Source organism: Rhinoderma darwinii, chromosome 6 (assembly GCF_050947455.1).
Source record: "Rhinoderma darwinii isolate aRhiDar2 chromosome 6, aRhiDar2.hap1, whole genome shotgun sequence".
NCBI lineage: Eukaryota > Metazoa > Chordata > Amphibia > Anura > Rhinodermatidae > Rhinoderma > Rhinoderma darwinii.
The window spans coordinates 84,371,993-84,396,751 of record NC_134692.1 but is presented as its reverse complement, the minus strand read 5'-3'; the positions used below and the strand labels follow the sequence as shown (position 1 = coordinate 84,396,751).

At 40.4% G+C, this 24,759-nt stretch overlaps 1 protein-coding gene across 1 annotated transcript in view; it reads right to left on the bottom strand.

Moving 5' to 3' along the window:
- The window catches only part of TNRC18 (trinucleotide repeat containing 18), a 778,682-nt gene that overhangs the window by 600,974 nt on the left and 152,949 nt on the right, over positions 1-24,759 (bottom strand). The window contains exon 4 of the mRNA XM_075831538.1: positions 22,405-24,042. Coding sequence (XP_075687653.1) covers positions 22,405-24,042 — 1,638 coding nt within the window. The remainder of the gene's footprint in view (positions 1-22,404; positions 24,043-24,759) is intronic.

The window sequence follows — 24,759 nt, the reverse complement described above, 5'->3', positions numbered from 1 at the left end:
CATTATGGCTCTCACAACTTGGCGACAGAAAAAATCCATTCTCTTTACAGAAGTAATTTTATACTGCAAAAAGTTGTAAAACATAAAAAGTGCTATAAATTAGGTATCACCGGAATCGGACTGACCTGCAGAATAAAGGTAACATGTAATTTATAACGCGTGGTGAACGCTGCATAAAAAGAATCAAAAAACAGCAATTCTGGCATATTTTTTTAGTCACCTTGCCTCCCTAAAAAAAAAGGATAACAAGTGATCAAAAAGTCGCATGTAGCCCAAAATGGTTCCAATAAAAACTACAGCTCGTCCCGCAAAAAAAACAGCCGTCATACCACTACGTCTATGAAAAAATAAAATTAGTTAAGGCTCCAATAAGCCAGGAAATAAAAATATGCAGTTGTGACGGCCCGAGGGGAACGTTCGTTCTGTTTCAAGTGGCAAATTATCAAGGCCCCTAAAATTAGGGAACCAGGGAGGGCCCAAACATATTTGCTGGAAGGGTGCCCGTATTATACCAGGACAACACTTCCCAGCAAAATTCCTCAAACTGCAAAGATCCCGAGTGTGGACCAAAAGGATAAGTAATGACTATTTATTAGTGCGACACCGGCCTGTGCAGAAAGGATTGTGTCACAGCGTAAAACACATCTATGGTTCATTTTTTTTTACCCCATTATTATACCACCTGACTATGCCTTTTATATACTCCGCCCGGCTTACATGTACCCCCATATTGTAAACGGAAACACCAGTAAAACAAATACAAGCAAAATCAAAGCTCCAAAAGCCAAATGGCGCTACCTCCCTTCTGAACCCTACAGTGTGCCCAAACAGTTTACTTCCACATATATGGCATCGCCATACCTGGGAGAACCCTTTTAACAATTTTTGGGGTGTGTGTCTCCAGTGGCAGAAGCTGGTCGCCACATATTGGCATATCTATGGAAAAAATCCCATTTTCACTCCGCAACATCGAGTGCATACCCATTTCTGCCAATCACCTGTGGCGTTAATATGCTCACTACACCCCTAGGTGAATACCTTAAGGGGTGTAGTTTCCAAAATGGGGTCACTCCCGGGGGGGATCCACTGTTTTGGTCCCACAGGGACTTTGCAAATGCGACATAGCGCCCAGAAACCAATCCAGCAAAATCTGTACTCCAAAAGCCAAATGGCGCTCCTTCCCTTCTGAGCCCTACTCTGTGCCCAAACAGCAGTTTATGACCATATATGTGGTATTGCCATACACAGGAGAAGTTGCTTTACAAGTGTTGGGGTGCTTTTTTTCATTTATTTGTTGAGAAAATGAATCATTTTCAGCTAAAACTAAGTCTTATTGAAGAAAAAGGATTTTTTTAAATTTTCACTGCCCAATTCCAATAAAATCTATGAAACACCTGTGGGGTCAAAATGCTCACTACACCCCTAGATGAATTCCTCAAGGGGTGTAGTTTTGTGAATCGAGTCCCTTTTGGAGAGTTTCCACTGTAATGGTACCTTAGGAGTTTTGTAAAAGTGACATGGTGTCAAGAAACCAATCCAGCAAAATCTGTGCTCCAAAAGCCAAATGGCACTCCTTCTCTTCTGATCCTTGCCGTGTGCCCAAACAGCAGTTTATGACCACAAATGGGGTATTGCCGTACTCCAGAGAAGTTGCTTTAAAAATGTTGGGATTCTTTTATTCCTTTATTTGTTGAGAAAATGAAAAATTTTGAGCTAAAGCTATGTCTTATTGGAAAAAAAGGATTTTTTTTTTATCTTCACTGCCCAATTCTAATAAAATCTATGAAACCCTTGTGGGTTCAAAATGCTCACTACACCCCTAGATGAATTCTTCAAGGGGTGTAGTTTCCTAAATAGAGTCACTTTTTTGGTGTTTTCATGGTTTTGGTCCCTTAGGGGCTTTGCAAATGCGACGTGGTCTCAGCAAACCATTCCTGCTAAATTTGAGCTCCAAAAGCCAAATGGCGCTCTTTCCCTTCTAAGCCCTGCCGTGGGTCCAAACAGCCTTTTACGACCACATGTGGGGTATTGTTTTACTCTGGAGAAATTGCTTTACAAAAGTAGTGGTGCATTTTCTCTTTTTAGTCCTTGTGGAAATTAGAAAAAATGAGCTAAACCTACATTTTCTTTGAAAGAATGTAGATTTTCATTTTCACGGCCTACTTCCAATAATTTCTGCAAAAAACCTGCGGGGTCAAAATGCTCACTATAACCCTAGATAATTTCCTCAAGGGGTATAGTTTCCAAAATGGGGTCACTTTTTGGGGATTTCCAATGTTTTGGCGCCGCAAGAGCCTTTCAGACCCGACATGGTGCCTAAAATATTTTCTAATAAAAGGAGGCCCCAAAATCCTCTAGGTGCTCCTTTGTTTCTGAGGCCTGTGCTTCAGTCAATAAGTGCACTAGGGCCACATGTGGGGTATTTCTAAAAACTGCAGAATCTGGGCAATAGATATTGAGTAGCGTTTCTCTGGTAAAACTTTGTGTTACAAAAAAAATAGATAATTAATTTCTGCAAAAAAAAAAGAAATTTGAAAACTTCACATCTACTTTGCCTTAATTCCTGTGAAACATCTAAAGGGTTAATAAACTTTCTAAATGCTGTTTTGAATACTTTGAGGGGTGAAGTTTTTAAAATGGGGTGACTTAGAGGGTTTATAATATATAAGGCCCTAAAATCCACTTCACAACTGAACTGGTCCCTGTAAAAATAGCCTTTTGAAATTTACTTGAAAATGTGAGAAATTGCTGCTAAAGTTCTAAGCCTTGTGAGGTCATAGAAAAATAAAAGGATGTTCAAAAAACAATGCCAATCTAAAGTAGACATATGGGTGATGTTAATTAGCAACAATTTTGTGTGGTATTACTATCTGTCTTACAAGCAGACACATATAAATTTAGAAAAATGCTAATTTTTCGCGAAATTTTGGTGTTTTTCACAATTAAATACTTAATGTATCGAGCAAATTTTGCCAGTAACATAAAGTCTAATGTGTCACGAGAAAACAATCTCAGAATCGCTTGGATAGGTAAAAGTATTCCGAAGTTATAACCACAAAGTGAAACATGTCAGATTTGAAAAAATTGGCTGTGTCCTTAAGGGGTTAAGGACTATAGGTTTAGAAAGTATAGTTTGTAATTGGATTGAGAAATGGCTCAAGGACTGTATCCAGAAAGTTGTGCTAAATGATTCCTACTCAATGGTCCCCGGTTATAAGTGGTGTACCCCAGGGTTCAGTGCTGGGACCACTATTATTCAACTTGTTTATTAATGACATTGAGGATGGGATTAATAGCACTATTTCTATTTTTGCAGATGACACCAAGCTATGTAATATAGTTCAGACTATGGAAGATGTTCGTGAATTGCAAGCTGATTTGAACACACTAAGTCTTTGGGCGTCAACTTGGCAAATGAAGTTTAATGTAAAGTTGTGCATCTGGGTACGAACAACCTGCATTCATCATATGTCCTAGGGGGAGCCACTTGTTGAGAAGGATCTGGGTGTACTTGTAACTCAAACTAAATAACAGCATGCAATGTCAATCAGCTGCTTCAAGGGCCAGCAAGATATTGTTGTGTATTAACAGAGGCATGGACTCACGGGACAGGGATATAATATTACCACTTTACAAAGCATTAGTAAGGCCTCATCTAGAATATGCAGTTCAGTTAATGGGCTCCAGTTCATAGAAAGAAGGATGCCCTGGAGTTAGAAAAAAATACAAAGAAGAGAAAACGAAGCTAATAAGGGGCATGGAGGTTATGAGGAAAGATTAAAAGAACTAAACCTATTCAGCCTTGAAAAAGACGACTAAGGGGGGACATGATTAACTTATATAAATATATGAATGTCACATACAAAAAATATGGTGAAATCCTGTTCCATGTTCCCCTCAAAAAACAAAGGGGCACTCCCTCCGTCTGGAAAAAGAAAGGTTCAACCTGCGGTGGCGACAAGCCTTCTTTAGGCTGGGTTAACACGAGCATGTGCGTTTTGCGCACGCAAAAAACGCGGCGTTTTACGTGCGCAAAAGGCACTTAGCAGCTCCGTGTGTCATCAGCGTATGATGCGTGGCTGCGTGATTTTCGCGCAGCCGCCATCATTATGACGTTTGGATGTTTGTAAACCGAGCACGTGGTGCTTTTCTGTTTTCATTCATCCTTTTCAGTGCTGTTGCGCGAATCACGCTAGTCCAACGGAAGTGCTTCCGTGTGACATGCGTGATTTTCACGCACCCATTGACTTCAATGGGTGCGTGATGCGTGAATAACGCACAATTATAGGACATCGTGAGTTTTTCGCAGCGGACTCACGCTGTGTAAAAATCACGCACCTGTCTGCACGGCCCCATAGACTAATATAGGTGCGTGAAAATCACGCGCGTTGCACGGACGTATAACACGCTCGTGTAAATGAGCCCTTACTGTGAGAACAGTGAATTTATGGAATAGTCTACCGCAGGAGCTGGTCACAGCAGGGTCAGTAGATGGCTTTAAAAAAGGCTTAGATAATTTCCTAGAACAAAAAAATATAAGCTCCTATGTGTAGATATGTTTTACTTCCCCTTTCCCATCCCTTGGTTGAACTTGGACATGTGTTTTTATCAACCGTACAAAATGTAACTGCAATAGTGATCATGTAATATATGTTATTGAATGCACAAAATGCAAACTAATGTACGTCGGTTGCACATCAAGAAAGTTTAAGATCAGAATCTTGGAGCACCTAGGATATATTAGAAATCCAGATATTCCAGGCATATCTAATGCTGCCAGACATTTCATAATGTACCATAATCGACTACCCAATTTTTTTAAAACATATGCTATTGAAAAAATAATGTGTTCAACACGAGGGGGCAACATGAAACAGACCCTATTAGACAGAGAGGCTTTTTGGATATATACTCTGAAATTTCCAAAAGGGCTTAATTTAAAAAGAGAACTTACGTTCCATTATTGACCCTGACAATGGTAGGACTTTATTTTTTTTACTTCACCTTTTTTTTTTCGCTCTATAAAAATATATTCATTCATACCTGTTTTGGTTTTATAAATACTTACTAAAATAACGAAAATAATATTTATTCAAGTTTTTGTTCCATTAATTATCGACGTTCCTTCTCATATCTTTAACCTTGTTGTTCTCCAATGATCGTATTGTATCTTCAATATACTGTTTCTTAAAAATATGGGTCCTAATATTAGTCACCGAACTTACCTTCGGATACGTTAAAATATTTAAAATACTGGAAAGTCTTTGAACATATTATTTCAAATTATCCATGAGCCGTTATATATTCTAACATGTCTAATCCCTGCTGCCGCACCGAACGCATATACTAATAATAGTTGCCTAGTTTATATATTAAACAAATAATATGACATATATTGATGAACATTTTAAATATTTTGTTTGGTAAGAATTATATCTTTATTCTCCATCGATTATTTGTAACTATTTTTAACAGTTTTCTATTTTTCGTCGTCTATTTAATGCAACACTCCTTATTCTAATGTTATATTTCTCTGATTCGTCTCCCGTTATGCTTATATTCAGATATTTAACCCTTTCCCGACCAATGACGAAAATGAACGTCATGGTCGGCTGCTAGATCGCGCACCATGACGTTCATTTTCGTTAGTATTTCAAACTGTCACTCTGTGTAAACAGAGTGACAAGCCCGCGCTGACAGCTGTCCTAGACAGCTGTCACATAAGTCTTGCCAGTCAGCGGACCATCGTTGCTGCTTTCGGCAATTAACCCCTTAAGTGCGGCGAGGGATTGCCGTCGCCGCATTTAAGTGGTTTGAAGCACATCGGCAGCCCACACTACGTGATTGTGGGGGCTGCCGATGCTTGTTGTGGCAATCGGAGGCTAGACATGTGAAAATGAGAAAATGTAACATTTTAGTGGAAAAAAGTTTGATATTAATTTTCGCGCCCTAATTCTAATAAACTCTGCAAGAGACCCGTGGGGTCTAAATGCTCACTATACCCCTAGAAAAATTCCTTGAAGGTTTTTCCAAAATGGGGTCACTTTTGGTGGGTTTCCACTGTTTTGGTCCCTCCAGTGCATTGCAAATGCGACATTGCACCGAAAACCATTCCAGCAAAATCAGAAATCCAAAAGGCGCTCCTTCCCTTCTGAGCCCAGCTGTGGGTCCAAACAGCAATTTATTACCACATATGGGGTATTGTCGTAATCGGGAGACATTGCTTCACAAATGTTGAGGTGCATTTTCTTTGTTATTCCTTGTAAATATTAAAAATTTCTATGTTTCAGAAAAAAAAGCAGATTTTAATTTTTACAGACTAATTCCAATATATTTAGCGAAAACCTGTGTGGTCAAAATGCTAACTATACCCCTAGATAAATTCCTTGAGAGGTCTAGTTTTCTAAATTGGGTCGTTTATGGGGAGTTTCTATCGTTCTGGCAGCTAAAAGCCTCTCCAAATGTACAGTGGGGCCTAAAACATTTTCAAGCAAAATATGAGTCCAGAAAGCCTCCGGGTGCTCCCTTCCTATTGGGCCCTGCCATGTGTCCAGGCAACGCATTAGGGCCACAATGTGGGTATTTTTGAAAACAGGGTGATAGATTTTGTGGTGTTTCTTCATTTTCATGTTCACTTTACAAAAAAAAAAATCGGTCTTCAAACTGATACTTTTAGCAAAAAACCGTGGGTTCAAAATACTTACTATACCCCTAGATAAATATCTTAAGGGGTCTAGTTTTCTAAATGGGGTCATTTGTGGGGGTTTCCATCATTCTGAGACCTGTGAGCCTCTAAAAACCTGGCTTGGTGCAGGAAAACAAAATGTACTTAAAAATTTATACAATTATTATTCAAATTGTAAGTCCTCTAAAATGCTGAAAATTGATTTTATGTTTTCAAATGTGCTGCCAAAATAGAGTAAAGAGATGGAAATATATATTTAATTAAAACAATTGTACAGTATCTGTGTACATATGTGACATATTGCAGTTAAAAATAGGGAGGAATGTTAATTTCTTCAATTTTTCTATTAATTTCCACAAATTGTATCAGTCTACTTTTACCACTAAAATAAAGTACAACATGTGACGAAAAAACAATGTCAGAATTACTTGGATATTCAAAACTTTCACAGAGTTATTCTCTGATAAAGTCAGACATACCAGATTTGACAAATCTGGCTTGGTCATTAAGGTCCAAACAGGCCTGGTCATTAAGGGATTAAACTGATCTTAGTAATCAGATAAATAAATATACATATAATCATATACATTCTTCAGTAATAAACATACATTTGGATTCTCTGGTGAACATAAATATAGATAAGATATTTTAAATGATACGAAAACATTAAATTTTCACGTAAACACTTGGAAACATTGTATATATTATTTGTTTTTGAATTTACTTGGTGTCTCCCAGTTCTGGTAGGCTTAGGTGTCCCAGAGATCGAATTAGTACACATAAACCGAATATAAACACCGGGTTAGACGTGGACATCTACACATGCCATGATGGACACTGCACGTGTCTGAAACGCATAGGCGAAATATAAATGCGATACACCCTTTTGTACTTTGATTTATAGTTTTAAATTTGATATACAATAAAATTGGAACTTTGATACCTTTTATTCATACACAAGCGATGGATCACGGTTCCTTTTTTACTGATCTATTACTAGATGGAAGTACCTCCGTACCGACCTACTTAATTACTCTGGGTCATCGTTTCCTATGTCATCGTGATAATGTACACATATTTGAATAAGGGACAGACTCGTCGCTCCTCTCATTTGCAACAATCTCTATCCCCTTCTATGCACAAGATATCTTTATCGACAGGAGAAATAACTAGATCAGCCACCAAAATCAACATAAAAAAAACACAGAATACAGGATAACGATAGGTCTTTGCCAGAACTTTCACAATTGTCGGAGGGGGCTCAATTTTCTCAGGAGCGGATTGCAGATGACCTCACACCGCCAATATGTCTCCGAGTTATGACCCTCCAATGTCACCTCACAGAGTACTTACACACCACATCGGTGGCTGAAGAAGTATCCTGTTTGTTGTTACCGCTATTTGATAAGAGACTTGACGTACTACATGCCTCCACTACAAATGCACAGAAAATCACTGATCTGGAAAACAAGGTCTCCTCATGCAGGGTCTCTGTATCTAATCTTGAACAGTAAACCACCCATCAAGGTGGCATAATAACAAATCTAGAGAATAAAACGAAAAAGTCTCAAAAACCGAGACAGAAGAAAAGAATTTGAGATTCATCAGCATTCCAGAAACGATTGTGGGCAATGATCTTCTTATAGTTATTACTTCAAATATGCCGAAAGCCTTGGTTCTCTCTTCGCCTCCTGGTCCCTTGTGGATAGAACAGGGTCACAGAACTGGACCTCCCAGACTACAGCAGGGGAGAAATGGACGACCGAGAGCGGCTAAATCAGCAAATATCTTAACTGCGCCATAACAGAAAAGATTGTACGAGCTTACCGGAATCATCACTCACTACAGGTCTGGGACTTTACAATACTTATATTTCAAGACTTCTCGGCGATGATCGCACAAAAACTAAAGGCTTTTACCCCAATCTGACGATATCTTCACGATAATGATATACGGTTTCAATTATTATATCCGGCCAAACTATGAGTGCAAGATCATGGCAGGCAATTTCTATTTGATAAACCCATCTAATGCACAGCAACACTTTCAAATAGGAAATGATGACCCTCCAGGATGACCTTCTTCGGGGATTAGACTTAGGGGGGATTCACACGAGCGTGATTTGGCAGCGTGTAGGGCGCGTGGTTTTCGCGCGGCACGCAATGCCCTATAGAAGTCTATGGGGCAGTACACACAGTCCGTGTATTTTGCGCAGCGTTTGTTCGCTGCGCAAAATACGCGACAGGTTCAATAACTCTGCGTATTTCACGCATCACGCACCCATTGAAGTCAATGGGTGCGTGAAAACCAGGCAGGTCGCACGGAAGCACTTCCGTGCGAACAGCGCACGAGCTGTCAAAAGGATGAATGGAAACAGAAAAGCACCACGTGCTTTTCTGTTTCCAAGCATCCAAACGGAGTGTCTTTGCGAGGAGCGAACCCCGACAACCGAAGCTAACTTCACCGGGTTCGGCCAAACTCGTTTTGGCCGAACCCGGCCCAAAAATTTCCGGTCCGCGACATCGGGAGACATTCACTGTGCATGGTGCTGAAAGAGTTAAACTGTTTCAGCACCATGGACAGTGACTTGCGATCCCAAAATACATGAACATGTAAAAAAAACCGAAGTTCTAACTTACCGATTACTCCTGTCTCCTTCCTGCAGTCCGACCTCCCGGGATGACACTTCAGTTCAAGTGACAGCTCCAGCCAATCACAGGCCAAGCACAGGCTGCAGCCAATCACAGGCTGCAGCGGTCACTTGGACTGCCGTGTCATCCAGGGAGGTGGGGCCCGATGTCAAGAGAGGCGCGTCACCAAGGACGCGTCACCAAGGCAACGGCCGGGAAGTTCTCGGTAAGTAGGAACTTTATCTTTTTTTTTACAGGTTTTTCGCTGTTGTGTTCGGCATTCACTGTCGAGGGTGCTGAAAGATTTAGCTCTTTCAGCACCTTGGACAGTGACGGGCGTCGACAAGCCACATCTCTATGATGCCGGCTGCGCGAAAATCACGCAGCCGCGCATCAGACACGCATGACACACGCAGCTGTCAAATGGTTTTTGCGCTCGCAAAACGCTGCGTTGTTTGCGCGCGCAAAAACGCAACGTTCGTGTGAATCTGCCCTTAGACTTAACATTCTACTCCTCCGTCAAGAGGAAAAGTTAAAAAATACTTTCTTCCCTTTAGCAAATTGCTTTTGGCACACACTGATGAGGCCATTGTTGTTTTGGCCATGTTTAATGGTTATGCGTTTGTTATTTTTGCTGATCTTTGTGTCTCTCTCTCTCATTCTTTCCTGAGGTTTTCATCATGACTCACAGACCCCTCGCAACTGCAGCACTAGATATGTTAACTGCTCTCCGTTGCTCGCTGGGACAAATGGAGACAGCATCACAGACAATTTTAATGACTAATATGCTTCCTAATTATTAGGTTAAGTGCCAGCCCCTATAGATAACATGACAACACTACTCCACCTCATCCACATTCAAAGCGATACTTGAAATGTAGCAGGACTTAACACCTATAAAATGCAAGAAAGTGACAACACATCTCAAAAGCTTTAACCCCTTTCCTCTTTGGCCGCTTTTGACCTTCCTGACAGAGCCTCATTTTTCAAATCTGACATGTTTCACTTTATGTGGTAATAACTCCGGAATGCTTTTACCTATCCAAGTGATTCTGAGACTGTTTTCTCGTGACACATTGGACTTTACGTTACTGGCAAAATTTGCCCGATACATTCAGTATTTAATTGTGAAAAACACCAAAATTTAGCGAAAAATTGCAAAAATGTGCATTTTTCTCAATTTAAATGTATCTGCTTGTAAGACAGGCAGTTATACCACGCAAAAATGTTGCTAACTAATATCCCCCATATGTCTACTTTAGATTGGCATCGTTTTTTGAACATCATTTTATTTTTCTAGGACGTTACAAGGCTTAGAACTTTAGCAGCAATTTCTCACATTTCCAAGAAAATTTCAAAATGCTATTTTTACATGGACCAGTTCAGTTCTGAAGTGGCTTTGAGGTCCTTATATATTAGAAACCCCCAATAAGTCAACCCATTTTAAAAACTGCACCCCTCAAAGTATTCAAAACAGCATTTAGAAAGTTTCTTAACGCTTTAGACATTGCGCAGGAATTAAGGCAAAGTAGAGGTGAAATTTACAAAGTTCATTATTTTTTTCCAGAAATTCATTTTGAATCCAATTTTTTTGTACCACAGAAGGTTTTACCAGAGAAATGCAACTCAATATTTATTGCCCAGGTTCTGCAGTTTTAGGAAATATCCCACATGTGGCTCTAGTGTGCTACTGGACTGAAGCACCGGCCTCAGAACCAAAGGAGCACCTGGTGGATTTTGGGCCTCCTTTTTATTAGAATATATTTTAGGCACCATGTCAGCTTTGAACAGGTCTTGTGGAACTAAAACAGTGGAAACCCCCCAAAAGTGACCCCATTTGGGAAACTACACCCTTCGAGGAATTTATCTAGGGGAGTAGCAAGCATTTTGACTGGCCAGTTTTTTGGCAAAAAATTTTGGAACTAGGCGATGAAAATCTAATTTTTTTCAAATAAAATGTAGGTTTAGCTAATTTTTTTTCATTTCCAAAAGAACTAAAGTAGAAAAAGCACCACAACATTTGTAGAGCAATTTCTCCCGAGTAAAAGAATACCCCACATGTGGTAATATACGGTTATTTGGACACACGGCAGGGCTTAGAATGGAAAGAGCGCCATTTGGCTCTTGGAGCTCAAATTTAGCAGGAATGGTTTGCAGTGGCCATGTCACATTTGCAAAGCCCCTGAGGTGATAAAACAGTGGAAACCCCCAACAAGTGACCCCATTTTGGAAACTACACCCCATGAGGAAATTATCTAGGGGTACAGTGAGCAGTTTGACCCCACAGGTGTTTTACAGAACTTATTGGAAGTAGGCCATAAAAATGAAAATCTACATTTTTTTCAAAGAAAATGTAGGTTTAGGTATTTTTTTTTCATTTCCACAAGGACTGAAGGAGAAAAATCACCATAAAATTAGTAAAGCAACTTCTCCCAAGTAAAACAATACCCCACATGTGGTCACAAACATGTGTTTGGACACACGGTAGGGCTCAGAATGGAACTAGCACCATTTGGATTTTGGAATGGTTTCTGGGCGCCATGTCACATTTGCTGAGCCCCTGTAGTACTAGTACAGTGGAAACATCCCAGAATTGACTCCATTTGGGAAACTGCACCCCCTGTGGAATCATCTAGGGGTATAGTGAAAATTTTGATCCCATAGGTTTTCGCTGAATTAATTAGAATTAAGCTATGAAAATGAAAAAAAAAATTTTTTTCCAACAAGATGTAGTTTTAGATCAACATTTTTCATTTTTACAAGGAATAGAGAAGAAAAAGCACCCCAACATTTGTAAAGTAATTTCTCCGGAGTACGGTAACACCCCATACGTGGTTATAATCAGCTGTTTACGTATATGGGAGCATTCAGAAGAAAAGGAGCGGTATTTATCTTTTGGAGCGTAGATTTTTCTGGAATGGTTTGCGGACGCCATGTTGCATTTGCAAGACCCCTGATGTACCAAACAAAAGTGACCCCGTTTTAGAAACTACACCCCTAAAGGCATTTATCAAGGGGTGTAGTGAGAATTTAGACTCCACAGGTGTTTTTCAGAAATGAATACGCAGTGGATTGTGCAAAGTGAAAATTGCAATTTTTCCACTGATATGCCCATTCAGCGCACAAGATGTTGTGCCCCTACAGAATCTTACCCCATAAATTGTTAAGCGGGTTCTCCCAGGTATGGTAATGCCTTACTTGTGGCCATAAATTGCTGTTTGGGCACGCTGTAGGGCTAAGAATGGAAAGACCGCCATTTTGAGCATGGATTTTGCTTGGTAGTTTTGTTTGAGTTTTGCTGGTATTTCAGTTTATAATGTGGTGGCATATGTAATCTGTGCGGAGTACATCAGCGCATAATAAGAGGGTATAATAATGGGGTAAATAACACAATTATCCATAGGTGTGTTACGATGTGAAGCGATCAGTTATGCGCAGGCCGGTGTCACACTGATAAACGGTTTTCTTTCTTATCCCCCTTTTGTAACGCTCTGCACCTTTTGGGGACTTTTTCTCCTTCGTAGTTTGGGAAATATTACTGGGAAAGTTTTGCGCTGGGAAAGTTTTGCGCTGGTATAATACGGACACCCTCGCTTCCAGCGGATGTGCTATGTGCCTTCCCTTTCCTAGTTCCTAAATACTAGGGCCCTGAAACTGAAGGAATGTTCCCCTCAGACCTGCACATTGAGATGTTTTTTCATCACCGCATTACTAGTGCCGTAACTTTTTTGTTTTTCAGTTGATTTAGTGGTGTGCGGGCTTGTTTTTTTGCGAGACGGGCTGTAGATTTTATTGGTACCATTTTAGAACACATACGACTTTTTGATCACTTTATTTAATTTTTTGGTAAAGGAAATTACCAAAAACAAGCAATTCTGGAATAGTTTTTTATTGTTTTTTTTATCGGCATCCACAGTGCGCCCTAAATTACAGGTTAGCTTTATTCTGCGGGTCAATACGATTACAACGATACCAAATTTATAGAGTTTTTTTTATGTATTGCAGCTTTTGCACAATAAAATCACTTTTTTTATAAAATCATTTGTTTTCTGTGTCGACATATTGTAAGACCCATAACTTTATTATTTTTGCGTGCACAAAGCGGTGTCAGGGATTATTTTTTGCGGCACGGATTGTCGTTTTTTATTAGTACTATTTTGGAGTAAATGTGACATTTTGATCACTTTTTATAGCATTTTTTGGAAGGAAATGTGACCTAAAAACAAAGATTCTGGCGTTGTTTTTCATGTTTTTTTTTACGGCGTTCACCGTGCGGGATAAATTACATAATTGTTTTGTAGTTTGGGTCGTTACGTACACGGCGATACCAATTATGTATAGTTTTTTTTATGTATTGCGGCTTTTGCACAATAAAATCACTTTTTTTATAAAATCATTTGTTTTCTGTGTCGCCATATTCTAAGACCCATAACTTTTTTATTTTTACGTGCACAAAGTGGTGTCGGGATTATTTTTTGCGGGACGGATTGCCGTTTTTATTAGTACTATTTTGGAGTAAATGTGACATTTTGATCACTTTTTATAGCATTTTTTGGAAGGAGATGTGACCTAAAAACAAAGATTCTGGCGTTGTTTTTCATGTTTTTTTTTTTACGGCGTTCACCGTGCGGGATAAATTACATAATAATTTTGTAGTTTCGGTCGTCACGGACGCGGCGATACCAAATATGTATAGTTTTTTTTAATTTCTTACGGTTTTTCCCATAATAAAAGGCTTACTATGGGAAAAAAGTCAGTTTAGCTTTATTTTTATTTGAAATGTGTGTGTTTTATTGTTTTACCACATTTTTATTATCTTTTTTTTACTTTTCTGACTTGTCCCACTAGGGGACATGAGGGCCTGATGCCCCGATCGCTACTCTAATACACTGCACTACATACGTAGTGAAGTGTATTAGCGCTGTCAGTTATTCACTGACAGCAAGCCTATGAGGACGCGCCGCAGGTGGGTCCTCATCGGCTCGCGTACAAGACAGACTCGGACGCCATTTTCTGGCGTCCGATTGCCACAGCAACCCAGCGATTGCATCACTGGGTTGCCGGTAGGGTGAAAACCTATCAGATGCTGCGCTCTATTGAGCGCAGCATCTGAGGGGTTAATCTGCCGGATCGGAGAGTAGCTCCGGTCCTAGCAGTTACAGGAGGGTGCCAGCTGTATAATACAGCTGTCACCCCGCTGTGATGGTGCCGGCTCTGCTTCTGAGCCCGCACCATCACTGCGCTGTACCTATACGGCGCTTTGCGGGAAGCACCTCCCAACAGCGCCGTACATGTACGGCGGATGTCGGGAAGGGGTTAAGCCAGATGTAATATTCCTTCAGGAAACACACTGGAAGAAAAATAACAGAAACACACTCAAAGCATCTTGGATAGATAGCTGCTACACAGCTAGTTATTCTTCTAAATCTATAGGGGTAGAAATTGTATTCAGACAGGGTTTTACATTTTTCATTGGTGAAGGTAGCTGACAAAATTAGGAGATACCTGCTTCTCAAAGTAAACATAGGGGAGGAAAAGTTACACCCTATTAAACAAATATGCTCTGTATCTTCAGAACACAATTTTTTTTCTCCCGATTGGGAGCACTATTGTTGGAGACAAGACCAAACTGCAACAATGGGGAGTCACTTTAATACCACTCTGTGCCCTATGGTAGATCATTTCTCAGACAGTCCGTGACGCAAAGGACTCAAAGGATCTTTTACATCAGATGGAGACATGGTCTCTTTGCGACCCATGGCGTACTACTAATTCCAGCTCTAGAAAATACACCCATTACTACCCTGCTCATGAAATCTTTTCTAGAATAGACAACTTCTCTCATTAAACGTTTTCAAATTTGTTGTTTCTAGCATGATCCGTGCTGTAGCTGTATTGGACCACGCACCTATCACACTCATCATACAGGGCCTCACTCAAACTAGGACTGGATTTTGGCAATTTCCCTCACATTTAGATCAGTTGAATGATTTCAAAGATTATCTCAGCATTCACTGGGCAAATTATTTGGATGACAACATGGTACATCTAGGGGTCTCAAACTCTGGTAAACAGTCCATACATAGAAAAAATTAAAAGTTGACAGGCAGCATTACTTTCAAATTTGATAAAATACTAAATTATTAATGAATTAGTTATTTGAACTACTAGAACACAAACATTACCATAATAATGTTACATTACTATAATAATAGAGCTAGTTTTAAACTTACCGGAACTTTGTGCGTTTACTCCATCTGCTTATTTTAACAATCTAGTTTTCCAGTTTAAGTGCCACTAAATGCAATCTGGATGCTCAGTTGGCAGCGTCTGGCAGACACAAGAATGTCGAGATTGGGCAGCCCCTTTTGAGATAGTGCCACAGTGCCCTCTGTAGATACTGCCCCCGCTGTAGATAATTCCAATGCCCTCTGTAGGTAATGCCACACGCCCCCCTTTGTAAATGGTGCCACACATTTCCCTATAGAATAGATTGTTCCATTGGGGCTCCCTTTAGGAGTGGAATCCCCAGCCAAAAGCATTGCCGGCACTTTGGTCAGGGACTCCTCTCCTGGAGGAGCCCGACATCACTATCCATATATGGACAGTTACATCTGAGGCCTCTTCTACCAGCGGAATTCTTAGAGGGAGCCCCAATGAAGCTATCTATAGAGAGGTGGGTGTAGCGCTGTCCACAGGGTGGGATGTGTGGCATGGCACTATCTACAGGTGGTGTGTGCGACACGCTTTCTGCTCTCCAGCTGTCATTGGGCCGCAGATGACAGTTCCCTTGCTCTGGGCTACATTCAAAACTGTCCTGCGAGGCCATATCATTAACTATGTTAATTTGATGCCTCCAGCATCAATTCGCAAGATACGGAGGTGCCCAGGCAAGAGAACACTACATCGAAGCCAAACACATAATGCATGCTTTTATAGAGAGCCAAACCATATAGCTAACGAGACTGGATCAAAACAAATTTTATATTGAAGAAAATATAAATAGGGAGACTCTTAATGCGAGGGTTCGTCCAACCAGCCAAGTATAAACCCATAACCTCACTTCGTGATGATGTGACGGTTAGATGTGGTTATACCACATCTAAACACATTGGCGGAGTTTTGCATGCTTTTTACGAGGATTTGTATAAAGCAGCCCCAACGGATTTAGCTAAAATACACTCCTTCCTCCAAACACTGAATATACCTGACTTATTAGAGGAACATGCAAACAAGTCAGGATGGTTATTATGTCCTCTGTCATCAATAAGACCCCAGGATCGGATGGGTTTAGCAATGAATACTACAAACATTTAGCTCCTGATATAATCCCTATTCTCACTTCCCTATTTAATTAAATATACATAAATAATGAATAGGTGGAACTCCTTACACCTACTAAATCACAAGATATCGGACAGGTGTAAAAACAACCCGCTCTTGGTCATGACACAGCGGGCGTGGCGGAAAATGAGATCCATTCGATTACGTCATCCGAATTACTCATTGCTCCTCACTTAAAAACATAACCTGGACTTTGTCTGGCATGTCTAGTGTTCAATGCCTTCACTTGTATAAGGGAGGAATTGTTAACTCCTTAAAGCTCCATGACGAAAATATTCGTTATGACATCAAACCGTCACCGTGTCTTAGTGCACGGTGACAGAGCTGTGATGGCAGATGTCACAGACAGCTGACCAATCACAGTTATCCGGGCCAGTACCAATGAGAGCAGTCCCGGTTCGGCGATCGCTCTGATTGGTCTGTGAAATTCACAGGCCAATCAGAGCAATGTCCTATCTAAACAAGGCGGCGGGAGAATGGGGGCTGTAATCCCCACGGTCAGAGACAGCAGAGGAGCACAACTAGCTGGCCCGGGACCAAAGAGAGCAGTCCCGGGTCAGCGATCGCTGAGTGGTCCATGAATTTTCACGGACCAATCAGAGCAATGTCGCTCCTGGATGTACAATTAGGTCATGAGCGCATCGTTCGCGCTCCATGACCTAATGGTACCTTGAAGGGAGAAACGGCCATTCTAGCCCCCCTCCCGGCACATACAGGAGCGGTGACAACTGATGTCTCATACGGCAGTCTCCGCAGTTCCTTCAGCAGCGACTGATCGCAGTGGTCCCTGCTGATTAACCCCTTAGAAGTCGCATCCAATAGCAATTGCAGCTTCTATGGGGTTAAAACATGATCGCGGTTGCCAATGATTGCTATGGCACCCGGAGGCCTAACAATGGCCTCCGGCTATGCCATCTATGGAAGCCTAGTGGGTTCTGACATACTCTCGGGCAGTTTATATATTTTTATAGGCTATCTGGCTCTCTTGTTTGGCAAGTATTGCCGGAAATTAAGCCTAATGATTCATCAATGGCTATGGTTTTTTTCAGGGACATAAGTTTCTGAATGAAAAACTAATCAAAATGTGTAATGAGGGGCCTGATCTTAAACAACCTATCAAAATTTGGATGATCCGGGGGTGAGCACTGCTCATTATCAGCAAAATGTAAAAACTTTAAAAAGGGCCTCAAAACGTTTGAGGCATCACAGCACAGAATATATGTGTATCATACGAAATATCTGTGGGCCAATATGATTTTATGATTGGTTTTCTTATAAGGCCCATGCTGAGTAAGAGCCCCCCAGAAGGCTGCAATTTCAGTCGGATTGGTTGGATGCCAGGCTTGTGTTCCGGCATAATGGAATGTCGGATTTTTGGCTAAAAACTGTTACGCATATACATTTGTTTGCATAACCATGAGGTTAAAAGTATACAAACATAAAATAAAATATCAATTTCCTGAAACCCAGTTGCATTTATTTTTATGCCAGTGGCAGAGGTAAACTCTGCTATTTCAGGTGTGTAGGTGGTAGGCAGTAGTCATATGGGCTCACTTGTGATGGGTTCATTCGGATCACTAGCCCAGCTTAGTTTCTGAGGGGGTTCCTAGTCATCAGTGGAGGAGGGTAACAAAAACGGATTCATCCTCACTGGCGCTTTCAGTATAGGAACATAAAATGGCACATGCCTCCTCCATACTAAAAAGATGAGACATTCTGGGTATATAACAATAACTGTACTAACCCTGAAATGAAAAAGAAGATTCCAGAGCTAGTAAAAAAAATAAAAAATGATATATATATATATATATATCAACAATTTTTTTTATGAAGACAAAAGTAGAACCCTGACAAGGTAACTGTGATGTGAAAAAGTAGCACAAAAAATGACTACTAAATTACTATAAAGTTTTATGCGGTTTTTATAGAGATAAAGTGGAAAAAAAAAGTAGGTGGACACTATAAGGGCAGTAAAAAGTGGATACTAAAGGGTGCTGGCAGGCACTAAAGAGGGCTGATATATATATATATATATATATATACACACACACTGATGGGCACTAAAGAGGGCTATTTAGATTAGTTCTTTTTCACTGCTCAAACACTCTGATCTCCTCACAGATCCCACACAAATGAGATCAGAGACGGTGGCAGGAGCTCTCTCCTGTTTTCTACCTCAGAGGGCTGTGAATGGTCAGTCTCTAAAGACGGACCAATCACTGTGATAGCCGGCATGGGGGCATGCTAATTGTTTCCCAGCCCAGTAACAGAGACTGTCGGCTGTCAATGACAGCTGTTGTCGCTGTCTTGTCACTATGTTCACAGGTCTCGTGACTAATAAACTGTAATAAAAATATTAAAATATATTTAAAAAAAAATAATTTGGTATTACCGCTTCCGTAAAAGTCCGAACTATTATAATATAACATTATTTAACCGGCATGGTGAACTCCGTAAAAAAATAAAAAAATTCAAGAGCCAGAATGGCTATTTTTTTTTTTGGTCATCTCACATCCCACAAAAAATTAAAAATAAAAAAAGTGATCAAAAAGTCTCATGTAACCCAAAATGGTACCAATAGAAACTACAGCTAGGACCGCAAAAAAAAACCCTCATACAGCTCAATTGACGGAAATATACAACAGTTATGGCTCCCATGGTGACGACACAAATTTTATTTTTAACAATTAATTTCTTCCTCGAAAAGAAGTAAAACATAAAAAAAACAATATAAAATTTGGTATCGCCGTAGTCGTATTGACGTGTAGAATAAAATGAACATGCCATTTCTACCGTATGGTTAAAGACGTAAAACCTATACCCTTAAAAAGATTGAGGAATCACAGTTTTTTTCCTATTCCACACCACAAAGAATTTATCGAGTTTCCCAATATGGTACAATGAATGGTGCTGTGAAAAACTACAACTGGCCCAGCAAAAAACAAGCCCTCATATTGCTTTATCAACAGAAAAATATAAAAAAAATATACAATTGTTGTAAGCGATCAAATAGTGATTCAAGATCAGTATTTACACACGTTATTGTCTCAATAATCGTTAAAAATGTGCTGGTCTATATTCAGTAATGTTAACAGGGTTTTACACTGGCCGATTATCGTGCAGACGAGCGTTCGTATAACGCTCGTTGCGGATAATTGCCGCGTGTAAACAGGGCAGTGATCAGCAAACGCTCGATCATCTTCTGATCGTATCATTTTAAAAAAGTGAAATATTATCGTTGTCGGCAGCCAGTCTCCCTGTGTAAACAGGGAGGTGCGCTGCAGACATGATGAAAATGTATGGGGTCGAGCGATCGGAGTAACGACCACTCATCCCCATCCATAGCTCCGGGTGACAGGAGCAAACCGCCGATCAACGAAGTCTCTTTGATCGGCGTCCGCTGCACCGACCGATAATCGACCGGTGTAAAAGGCCCTTTAACCTGTCTACTATTAAACAATTCATGTTTACAAACCACAATGTCAGAACTGATTTTTATGTTCACATAAACGACTATTTGCACAATCCACACGCGTTTTATCGATAGTCATTTCGTCGCTACACCTTTTTACATTAAGCGGTTATCATGAACACTCACTCGTTAGCGTTCGAATCAGATTATCTGCTAGTGTAAATGAGCATCAAGCTGATCACACCATATCCTCCTGATAAGCCCCCTAGGGATCAGCTGTAATCATAATAATTGAGAAACCTAGCAGTGAGTGTTCAATTTCCCTATAGCGTGGGGAAATTAAGAATTACATAGTGCTCATTTAAATCAATGGGTTGTCTGTGTAATGTAGGACAGGACATGCAATGAGAATCCTTAACAGGAAACTAGTCTATTAACTAAAAAATCCCTAATAGGGTATATGAAAATAGGTTCTCTAAATCAGAACCACTTTAATAGTCCAGTCCAGTCCACAAAAACAACACATACAAACGGTCATCCATTCCCTAGCACGGATGTCTGTACGGAACATAATGGGCTATGGCTTTACGTACTATTCCTCTACACATCACCATTATTCCAGAAAAGACTGGATTCTCACTCCCTCCTCCACACTCTCCTTGCAATTATGCTAGGCATGTGGTCTGCTCATAGTTTAACTAGGATAGTACTTGCGGAGTTAAAATTCTCTAAATAGGAGTCTACACATTTTAGATTGTGGCTAAAAAAGTCCCTTCTTTGCAATTCCCATATCACTAGCTTACTTAGAATGGAATAGGTTTTTCCTTTTTGAAACAATGCAAACATTCACATTGATCAATGTTGGGTATTGCCAGCCCATAAGGCCTACATTGGTGGAGAATTAAAGGGGTTTTCCCATGAAGGACATTTATGACATATCCACAGGATATGTCATAAATGTCAGATAGAAACAGGTCCCACCTAGATACGGGACCCGCACCTATCTCTAGAACGGAGCCCCCTAATACCCGTTCTTTTTGTGCTCACGTTGACTCCGGCCACTTCCCGATTACACGGCCGGGAGTTACAGAATAGCATGCGAGATACGCGGTTTCCGTAACCACTATTCAGTTCTATGGGCGTTCCGGAAAACGTGTAGCTCAGAGAGTTACGCTATTTCCGTAACTCCCAGCCACTTACTGATTACATGGCAGTGTGAGCACAAAAAGCAAGAATGGGGTTTAGGGGCCCCGTTCTAGAGATGGGTGCAGGTCCCAGAGGAGGGACACGCATCTATCTGACATTCATGACATACCCTTTGGATATGTCATAAAGGTCTTTCGTGGGAAAACCTCTTTAATTGCAATAGCCTCCAAAAGCAAAAAAAATAAAAATGGCCCCTAGCATAAGTCAAAACAAATACATTGCTTTATCTCAGCATGTGTAAAGTTGCAGCTGGACATGCTACTGCTGCATTAGAAAAAAAATGGTTTAGCCCATGGTAATGCACCGATGAGCTAACTGAAAGGACTGAACATGGTGTGAGACATGTGACTCATAAAATGTGATCCTTGGCATACAGGTAACATTGTCCAGGTATCGAAAAAGTAAATGGTAGTTTATGGAGAAGCAGAAGTTAAAAAATGCATTTCATCCTACACCAGCATCTGCACATCATATCGGTCAGTGTCTGTGCATGAGCATCTCTTATGCTTTCACGTTTCCCTCTGTGTTGTGCCTTTTTTTTGTTTTTTAACAGTTCACTATTAATAGCACGACCACATCACTTAGAAAAGACAGCCATTGTATACATCATTTAAAGACTGTAAATACATACACCTCTAAGTAGTGGTTCATCATTATTCCACCATTCGTCCTATTCCCTTTGCTCATGTATGTATTCTCTATGTTGCCCCAATACATATATGTCACTTAACCCTGCTCCTAACGGAGTGTATCCTGTTCAGTTAGCCCATGCGTGCATTACACAGGACCAATCTGTGGCCTGTACCATTCTACTGTGATTAGACGGGGCCTACCGCACAGTAATAAGAAAGCATTGTGATCAGAATTTCTAATATATGTTTATTAGAAAACTAGGACTTCCTACTAAAAACTAGACAAGCTGGAAAAAAAAAAAAAATACTTCCCATAGTCACACAAACTGACAAGGCTTCAGACATATTACAAGTGGTTTTTTTTTTGTTTTTTTTACAAACATTGCCACCATGTGGGGTGAATACTGTAACTTTATTTTGGTGTTGCAGGCATATAGTCTATGTGAATATATAACACTACTGTTTTACTGCATCGCTCGCTTGTAAAAATCTTACCTTTAGAGAAGAGAATTTTGTTTGCACCATTGTCCTTCTGTCGAGCAACAGCCACAGCTATGCCAACAGGTGGATTCCGCACTTCCATTTCCCCCTGAAAACCTAATGAGTCCTTAGCCACTGTTTTAGCGGTCTCGGGTCTATCTGGTTCCCTTTTGACCTCTGACTGTGACAAACCGTGGGATTTAATATCTTTTAATTGAGTTTCATCCAACCTCATGTTGCCAAGACCACCAAAAGGACTCTTTTTGACACTACTTTGCCAAGCAGCCGACACTTTATCAAAGTTTCCACTATATTTAATAAGATTCTGCATGGCAGAGCGCTCAAAATGACCAGATGAAATTGTGGATTCTATATTGTTTTTTCTAGTACCCAAATTGTTAGATTCAATACAAAGTTTAGTTACTTCCTCTTTTCCAATGTTTATTTGGGAGTGTTGTGTTGCTAAAACAGGTATCTGTGAGTTGGTAAGATCACTGGTTTCTATCTGCTTTGCTTTCTCTTCCGGGTGCTTCACAATAGTATTCCCTCTCTCTTTTCGGTGAGAATCAATTAATTTCGACATCTTGCATGTCTCTTTGACACCGTCTTCCTGCCCACAACGAAAAGGTTCAGCACTAGAAACAAAAGAGGTTCTCTCTAAAGAGACATTGCCAGGAACGTGCAAGAAAGAGTCTGATACACCGTGGCCTTTTAGGGAGGAGTGACAGCAAATTACAGATCCCTGCTCTCGGATACCATCTGCTCTTTTGGTTTCATTTACTAGAAATTCCCGGGGAAAAATAGAATTAGAGAATGACGACTTTTCTTCGGGATTCCTTAATTCTTTTTCATTAAGGTTACCGGCTTGTGTGCCAACGTGTATATGATCGCTATGTTCATCAGAAGGTTTGATAGTAGACACAAAATTTGGTGTCTTTAGCTCATTGACAGGATCCTTGGCTTGTTGGATGATGCTGTATATGGAAGAGTGGAGAGGCTGAGCAGGTAATGGTGTTGTAGTGCCCATCTTACAGAAAAAGTTTGCAGGGTGAGAGGAAGGACACGTGCATTGTGTTTCCAAATTTCTATCTGGTGTAACAATAGAATTTCCAAGTTCAGTTTGATTTGAGATTGTGTGGCACAAAGGCCTAATGTTATCATCATGTCTACTTGGTTGTTTGATACATTTGTCTTCTGCAGAGCCAAAAGATTTTGTTTCACCCTCATGATTATAATTACTCAAAAGTGACATTTGGAGGTGTTTGGAGTTTGTTTCAATGTTTCCCGGCCAGCGGCTTGGCATAAACTCTGACATAAAGGACAAGTGATGTACCCCTTGTTTAGGTGCCCTATGAAAACTAACTTTCTTCCTCTCTTTTGAAACTTTACTGTCCAGCTCACGTTCACTTAAGTCAAAAGACTGTGTCCGTTCTGCAAACCAATCTTTTTTTACTGTGCTCAGTAAGGAAGGAGTAAGACAGACTTCACTTCTAAAAACTTTTTCCTTAGAGTCTTTAGAAGTCTCTTTGGAATTTTCAAATGAATGACACATAGGATCATTTTCATGCAAGCTTTGAGACTGGTTAGCTGAAGTCTTCAAAACGGACCTTTGAGGATGATATGTTGACTGTTGACCAACAAAGCAAATCCCATCTGGAGAAAAATAAAAGCAACATGTAAGCACATTTGCAACACATTACATTGTATACATAGTCAGGACTGGGACAGGGGTAGATATCTACAAACATAAATAGGGCTTGATTACACAGTCGTATTTGCAGTCTGTATTTTCACCATATATTGACAAGTTCTGTTCAAGTCTTTGACAAATTATATACATAGTGAAAAACAGCAATGACACTCCCCTATTATGCTTGATGGCTGTAGACATGGTTTGAAAAGTCTAATTGTTTCTGCAGAATACATACGGCATTCTCTACTTCAGTAACATCTTACGGACGCATCCTTAAATAGGACTGAAAGGGCACATGGCAGACCTAGGGGCGCAGAGGAGGTTACAGACAGAGCCATGTCCCTCTGTTCAACTACTTAGGTGCGGTGGTTGCTAAAGACGCGACATCTAAGGCTTTAAAATGATCAGAACAGTGTTATCTCCAACCCTGGCCATTACAGCAGGATGTTGGCTGGCACACTATGGTGATTGTGGGGGCAAAGCTCCAGTGATTGTACCTTCACCATAACGTAATCACACGATGGTTCAGGGGCACGACCCGCTGAACGCAACTTACTATTACATCGGAAGGGAAGGGGTTTAACCATACAACCTGACTTATCAAGTCGGATATCCGGCTTCAGTGTTCTAGTGTACATTTTCTTCTTTTTTTTTTGTTGAAATCGGTTTCTTAGCAA